This window comes from Rhagoletis zephyria, unplaced genomic scaffold (assembly GCF_001687245.7).
Source record: "Rhagoletis zephyria isolate East Lansing unplaced genomic scaffold, Rhagoletis_zephyria_1.1 Rzeph_scaffold_20798, whole genome shotgun sequence".
NCBI lineage: Eukaryota > Metazoa > Arthropoda > Insecta > Diptera > Tephritidae > Rhagoletis > Rhagoletis zephyria.
The window spans coordinates 1-8,216 of NW_016177856.1; the positions used below are offsets into that span (position 1 = coordinate 1).

The window sequence follows — 8,216 nt, forward strand, 5'->3', positions numbered from 1 at the left end:
GTCAGGACACGAAAATAGTGCGATGTTTTAAACCACCTAGTTACGAATTTAAGCTTAGTATCCAGCTCTTNCTTTCTACTACGGTTTTCTAAAGTTTTTTGTGAAAAAAGAGCACAAGGCAACCCAGGTTTGCAACAGAAATATATGCCCGTTCCATTATTTCTTGAGGAAAGAGTGAGGCAACAGGCTGTGCGTTATCAAAAATGTCAAAATTCCTTGGACACACACGCGAAATAATGGCAATTTTTTCTTGACCGTTTTCTTAAGAGCTGGATACTAAGCTTAAGACGGCAGCGATGGGAAGAAAGCTGTGGTGTTGTACTATGTGATTCATCTCGCGTTTGTGAAAACCACTTCAAGGAAAGTGATTTCATTTGTTGTCCGTCCGAGTCAAGCACTTTCAAACGAGCTCGTTTATACCCATCTACATACTATTTCGCATGGAAAAAATTTTATTTCAAAATTGTTAGAGTTAAGCTCCCATATAAAATTGGAAACAAATGTAAAATAATACTTATATAAGTGTCGAATAATGTTTAGGATAAAAAATTTAAATATAAAAATAAACGCACAAAAGAATAAATCTTGGGCAATTAAAAACAAGAAAATTGCTAAAACGATTTTATAAACAATTTGTTTTATTTTATTGACAAAATATATATATTCCAGGTAATGTAAGTAAAACAAAACTATAATCAAAATAAAAGCCTTGGTATCAGTTCTGACAAGATACATGCATAACTAAGGGTTAATTCGTTTGTTTATACTTTTTGACATTATAGTACCTTAAAAGAGAGCCGCACTGAGTTGTCAATCATACCTTGTTTAATACACCTTGGTTTGACGCAAGGCATATTCAACAAGGTAGAAGTGACAATTCAGTCGAGCTCTCTCATAGCTGACTGTAATGTCAGAAAATGTAAACAAAGAAATTAACCCTTTGATATATATTTACCACATTTGATAAAACTCAATATCTTTGAAATTAAAGTTTTTGTAAATATGAAAATTTTTAAAATCTTATTAGAATCAGCCTCATTTTAGTTATTGCATTTTGAGAAAATTACACACTAAATGAAACACACTTATTTATAAAATGAAACACACTTATTTATAAAACCGTTTTGGTAATTTTCTTGCATTTTACTATCCCAATCTTTTTGAGCATTTATTCTTTTATTCAAATACTTAATTCTTAAGTATATTAGACATTAAAAAAGTACTGTTTATTCTAAATTTAAATCAGAAATTAACTTCAATAATTTAGCTATTAAATTTTTTCCATTCGAAATTTTCTTTCCATTAAATTTATTAAAAATTACTGTCAGTTTCTTTATGTTGACAAGGAATTTCGGTTTAGGTTTTATAAGGCCACCATGTGAAATTTGGTCTATCCGTGTATATGAGTGGGGGATTTTCTTTTCGTATTCGGTATGATACATCCTGCACCTGGGAACAAACGCGTCCGCTTAGAAATACTCGGCTGCGATGGGCATCAAATAAAGTCACGCGCACACGTCAAGAGTCTCCTAATGAATCTTCGCAGCAATTTGCCCCCCGTTGTCGCTTCACTTGACAATTCGGTGGTTTAAAAGTTTGTTGTCCTGGCTCTTGGCAAACACAACGCACCGCATGTAATTCCTTTTCATTTTATTATGAATTAAAAATCAGTCACACAATTGAAAATTTAAATTAAAAAAAAATAATTAAATTTTTAATAGTATATGGTTAAGAGGTGACATTTTAGTCGCAGTTCAAAAGAGAGAAATGTCGAAATCATTTCTACCTTGTTGTGCCTTGGGTTTGACGTCAAATTGTCTCCTACCTGTTTTTATTGTACCATAATCGCATTCTGTGTCAATACTTATAAAATAAAAAGCTGTACGATTTCCACATGAGGGGAACTGATTCCATTGTCACATATGAAAAATATGAATTTAAAAACCGCGTAGCCGAGTAGGTATACATGTCGGCTATAAATTCTGTGTGTCGCAGGTTCAAATGCCGGCACATGCAGTATTTAAATGATAGAAACAAATTTTTTAATACACACTATTTATAATTTTCATATGAAATTCCAATTTGTAAACGCTTGTCAATAGCATTTTCAATCTTGATAATTTATTAAGAAAAGAACTTTTGATTTATGTGCTAGAATTCCAATACTAGAGAAATAATAAAAGATTGACAAATTATAAACATTTTTTATCTATCAAGTGCACAGAATTGGGCTGTAAGTCTGTCTAACCAGGGTGCAGACAATAACCGTCTTTTAGCTTCAGGCGCTAAACGGTTAAGTAGTATATCAAGCAACATTGATGGGCCTTCCACAAGTTCTGCTGAAAGTCTTATAAGCAACCTAGAAATAATTTTAGATTCCTCCAGCGAAAGCGAAGACTTGGATGTAGAACTGGAGACATTAAAAAATGTGAAATTAAAGCTCAATTGAAAGCCTATCTTAAAGAAAAACGAGCTCTTCTCGTTGAAAGTCCTCTCGATTTGTGGAAAACTAAACTAAAATATGACAATAGGACAGATCTGGCCCGCAAATATTTGAGCGCTCCACCCGCCAGCGTTTCAAGTGAGCAATTGTTCAGTGCAGCCGGCCCTACTTTTTTTGGAATATAATATGGCCCTTTTAAACTTTGACTACTACATTAAAACGCTGTATAGGTTCAATGTTCTAATAATTTACAAAATTTTAAAATAATAAAAACTATGACTTAAGTTCATTATAGCTTTTTAATGTTATTCCTAACATTCGCATTCGCACATTCGCATTCCGAAAATTCGCATTCGCATTCGCGAATTTGAAAAACATGACATTCGAAACATCCCTAGTGTGTGCATATCTGACAGAAAAAGTTATTTTTTTGTCAATATGTAATTAATTAACATTTTAATTATATTTATTTTGCTTAGTTCTAATTCTAAAAGATCCTGCATATGCATGCAAAGTCACCGATAGTTACGCGATTGTTTTTTTGTACCAATATGTGCATAAATATACACTTACATACATATGTATAATACCAGTGTGTACATACATAAATACTACCGTGCCCTATTAGGGCGGGTCGAAAATTTAATTTTTTGTCGAATCCTTTGGTAATAGTGAAAGAACAGCATTAATAATGCCTGACGTGCATTTAGGTCGCTGGTTCCAAATATTCTAATCTTATTTTAATATTAGCTAAAGTTTGCGATTTTTGCAAATTTAGGAACAATTTCGGTAGCTTTAATAGAAAAGCCATTATTTTCCATCATCGTTTAAAAATGTTGTTTATGCAAAGGAGTATGGAAACACTGAACAGGCACAATTTCTAGAAACACTAATTAGTTTACTTATGTTTATGCATACAATACAAAAATTGAAAATATAGGAAAATGACAGAAAATTTTGTTCAACATTCTTTTTATTTTAAATTAATTTGTTTATAATCTGAACCATTTTCATCATATTATTATCAGAAATCAGTAACAGTAAGTCTCGCCTTCAATTTGGTAATGGTAAAAAAATGTCTCTTCAATTGTATAAATAACCTTTAAATTAAAGGATTACAGAAAAGTGTGCCAGGGAGTGACTTTTTTCGTTCAACCTAAATACAAAGCAATATCGTCCAATTGGAGAGTCCTCAAAAAGGATTTCGAGATATGTTAAAGACTATTGTATTTACCTACAGTCACTTTTTCACATAATGGAATTAACTAAAATATTTATGTATATCTAAACACTTTCTGCACGTCCCCTACTTTCATATAACGGCAAATTTACAAACCGCGAAAAATGTGCATCTTCGGTGACTTAAGAGCGAAATACACCACACAAGCGGTTTGACAAACCAAGCGAAATTTCCCTTTGCTTCAAGCCATTTGTGCTGTGTATGGGGGTGTTTGAAGGTTTGACGGCGGTTTGTCAAACCTTCAAACACCCCCATACACAGCACAAATGGCTTGAAGCAAAGGGAAATTTCGCTTGGTTTGTCAAACCGCTTGTGTGGTGTATTTCGCTCTTAATGAAGCCACTCGGCACCAATTTTCAAGACTGCGTAAATGAACTTTCTCGCCTTAACTGTATTACGTTAAAGTATGTAAATACTTATATGCTTGAAACTACTGTTAACTTATCGAACGATTCCTAATCTTTGACAATACATGTTTGACTTCATTCACCACGATCTTGAAAACTGATCAAATCGGCGTGACCAAGTCCATGGTCATTTCAATATAATATAAACATCCGAAAACATTAGAACGTTTGAAAGTAATCTCGTCTCACTTTTTTGTATTTTTCACTTGGTTGCTGATGTAATGAAGAATTGAAAATTCATAAGGGAAAATTATGGTTTTTGTAAGTTTTATCTTAATATCATAAAAACGTGTAGATTTATTGAAAAATGATAAATGAACGTGAGGTAGTAAATTTAATAGCCCTTAATTTGATATATCGTCCTGTTGATAACAATTAACGCATTCCATAGATATTAAAAGCCAAAGTTTCATTTTCAAAATTCATACACTTTGATTCAATTGCGCGGGCTAAAGATAAGGTTTGAATTAATCTTTCTTGGCCAATAACAATTGACTTAGACCTAAGACATCATAATATTACTGTTACAATGCTGTCAAATGCCTTTTATTTTCTCCATACAAAATCGACCCAGCCTAATGTACATACACTGGCAATCAAACGTGAGTGCATGGTGTTTTTTTATTTAATATTTGCAATGTTTTTCAAGTTAAAATTATTTTATATTTTTTTACAAAAAAAAAGCCACATAAATCAAACTTTCAAACTCTATACAGAACTTAGAAAAATTCGACGAATTTTCGCCTAAATTTTGAACTTTTTAGTCTGAGTTTTTAGAAAAAGTTTGAGTACGCAGATAGATCGTTTTTTTTTTAATTCTAGTGAAACAAGATCAAGTTTTAAGCGGTTAAAAAATCGCGTTGATTTTTAATGAATTTTTTCCCGATGGATTTTGCTGTTTTATGCATATAAAAAGGGCAATTTGTAAAATATAGCTTTATTTTTTTTTAATGTTGTTTGCAAACAGTTATTCTACAAGAAATTCCATTTTATATGGTAAAAAGTGCAAAAAGCCCTCAGCAATAAAAAATCATTAAAAATCAACACGATGTTTTAGCCGCTTACAACTTGATCTTGTTTCATTAGAATTAAAAAAACCAATCTATCTGTGTACTATAAATATTTCTAAAAATTAAGATTAAAAAGGTCAAAATTTAGACAAAACTTCGTTGAATTTTTCTAAGATCTGTATAAAGTTTGACTTACATATATGGTTTTGTTTAAAGCATGAACCATTTTTTTATAAAAAAAAAGATAACAAGAAAACTTTAACTTGAAAACCATTGCAAATATTAAACAAAAAACACCAGGCACTCACTTTGGATTGCCAGTGTATATATATTTTATATAAACTTATATGTATTTCAGCTTTCCATACGCATACACATGCATATGTACATAGGTATATCTAAATATATTTATGCACTAAAGTACACATAAATAAATTCGTAAACTCAACGCAAACAAATCGTAAAACCTTAGATAACAAGAAATAAAACAATGCATAACCAAATGTTTGCAAAATATCTGCGTTACTGATTTGTTTGATCTGGTATTGACACTCATCACCCTAGTTGCGTATGCCGGACTCCTGCTGGGGTGTTTATATGTCCACTTCAGGTATAAAAACGTTTGCAAATCCTTACCATTCATCAGTTCTTAGCTGCAATCCTTCGAATCGGTATTATTTTTCGTCGCAATACTGTTAACTAAAGTATAAAACAAAAGAAAAAAATGGCTAAACTATTGTGTTTTGCTTTCGCTTTAGTACTGAGCTCAATATTCATTTCATCAAAAGCGCTGCCCACTCCAGACGAGGACCGTTATTTGGAAAAGGAAGTAAGTTTTATAAAATTAATAAATTATTCCCGCTAACGAGTAAGGGCAACTGTGTGCATTTTAGTACAACCGTGAACTTTTGAATTGGCTAAACTCGGTGCAATATCCACAACCATACGCCGTGCCATGCAAATACTACCCGACTAATAGTTTTACTGGTCCAGTACCTAAAAGAAACTCAGAACTGATAAATTCACTACTTAGCCTACCAAAAAGTATGAACGAAGCTGGAAAGTAAGGTCGCAAAATCCTTATACATATTTATTAAGTTTATCGTTATGCGTTTCGTTGTATTCTAATCAAAACTTATGGAGATAACGTGCAATGATTAAGGATTAAGTATTTATTTGAATATACATATATACACTGACCTTAAAAAGTTATTCAAAAATACTCCTATATTAAAGAATATAAATAAGTATGTAATTATATATAGATAATAAAAAAATAATGTTTGGAAAAGTGAATCGTTATAACAATCTAAGTTAATATTAATTTAACAAGAAAATATACTAACCGCTATCGAAAAGAAAAATTATTGCTTGGCTTTTATATTGATGTTACTCTAAATATGTAGAGTTTTGAAAGTACATATCGTCCCGTTTCTGCCTTAACCACGTATCTACAATTTTTGGGTAAACTAATATTTCCACTTATAACAGCTGTTTAAGCATCACACTATTTGAAAATAGANCGTTCTCGCTACTGTTAGTGGAACCAGTATTAAGTAAAAAATGCGTTTATTGTACCCTAGGGGAAGAAATTAAGCATTTTTTCTTACACTCTATAAAATACCTCTATTGCAGATATGAGGTTAAGGCAGAAACGGGACGATATGTACATTCAGGCCTGTGTTTATATCAAAGTACATGAGAGCGATGGAACAATCACTTGGAACATCAAACTGGATAACCACCGAATAGCAAATCGCAAGCTTAGAGAGAAAAGTTGCTAAGTCCACTTTTTATGAAAACTCATGTTTTGATATAGGAGGCTAGAAAAATTAAAAATGGAATAGATAAAGGTCCCTGTTTTATTTAATCTCGTTTATGTTCAATGAAAGGAAAATTTGCTAAGCCCAAAAGATGCACCGAAAATACAATAAGTCCAAAATAGTACGAAATCTTTTAATAAAGATCGAATCCCTCTGATTCATATGGNAGATAAAGGTCCCTGTTTTATTTAATCTCGTTTATGTTCAATGAAAGGAAAATTTGCTAAGCCCAAAAGATGCACCGAAAATACGATAAGTCCAAAATAGTACGAAATCTTTTAATAAACATCGAATCCCTCTGATTCATATGGAGTTTTGCTGTACTTTAAATAGCCAAAATGAAGTTATCAAAGTTTTGCGAAATACTTGCATAATATGGCTATAAGAAGTTTTTTTCCTCACGTGTAAAATTTTTAAAATTGGACTTAGCAACTTTTCACCCCAAGCTAGCTAAATGCCTTTTATTAAAAACTTTTTCATGACAAATATATACACTCAGAAAAAAATCGTTTCTAAAGATTTTGTTTTAGATGTTGCTCGATGGCGCTTTAATATTCTTCTTCTTTTTTGACACAACAACCGTTTTTCGATTTGGGTCAAAAAAACTTCGACATTTGAAAAGTTGCACCAGTTGGCGTTGAGAGTTCGGCGTCGAGAAGCTGCAGCTACAACGGACAGCCGGGTAATTTCGCTTTCGACACCCAATCCTGCTTAAACAAGCAACTATTCATCAATCCGGATAAACAGTGACTCAAACAAATGACCACGTGTTGATTTTTTTTAATATTCGTAATGTTTTTGGGAGTTAACTTTTTTTTGTTTTTTTTTTTTTAATTACCGTCCAAGTTTTAAACAAAACTTTATGAATCACAGTTTCAAACTGTATAAAAAATTTTGGAAAATTCAACAAATTTTCATCAAAATTACAACTTTGTAATCCTTTTTTTTTGGGTATGCAGTTTTATAGCCCATACAATTTTAGCCAAGTGAAGTGCAAGTCTCAACCGACTGAAAAATCGTTGATTTTTGACATAAAGAATGTACTCGAAAAAAATTGGTCACAGTTAAAACGTTCTAAAAAATAAATATATTAATGGAATTCAACGATATTTACATATATTTACATCTAAACTTAGTTTTATTGAAATTCGTTAAAAAAGAGTTAATTCTCTTTGTAATAAGCAAACGATCGCNATATATTTATCTGCAACATTGCCTCTTTTATTTGCAGTGTGAAATTCGCTGCCCCGAATTTGTTTAAAATCGGCTTTTACGTACGATTCGTCATCCATA

At 31.8% G+C, this 8,216-nt stretch overlaps 1 protein-coding gene across 1 annotated transcript; it reads left to right on the forward strand.

Annotated features, from left to right (window-relative positions):
• The first annotated feature begins 5,741 nt into the window (after positions 1-5,741).
• Positions 5,742-6,464, forward strand: Pdf (Pigment-dispersing factor). Its single transcript, XM_017637314.1, has 2 exons — positions 5,742-5,929; positions 5,994-6,464. Exons 1-2 carry the CDS (start codon positions 5,825-5,827, stop codon positions 6,165-6,167), a joined length of 279 nt encoding a protein of 92 aa, XP_017492803.1. The 5' UTR covers positions 5,742-5,824; the 3' UTR covers positions 6,168-6,464.
• Positions 6,465-8,216: the final 1,752 nt, after the last annotated feature.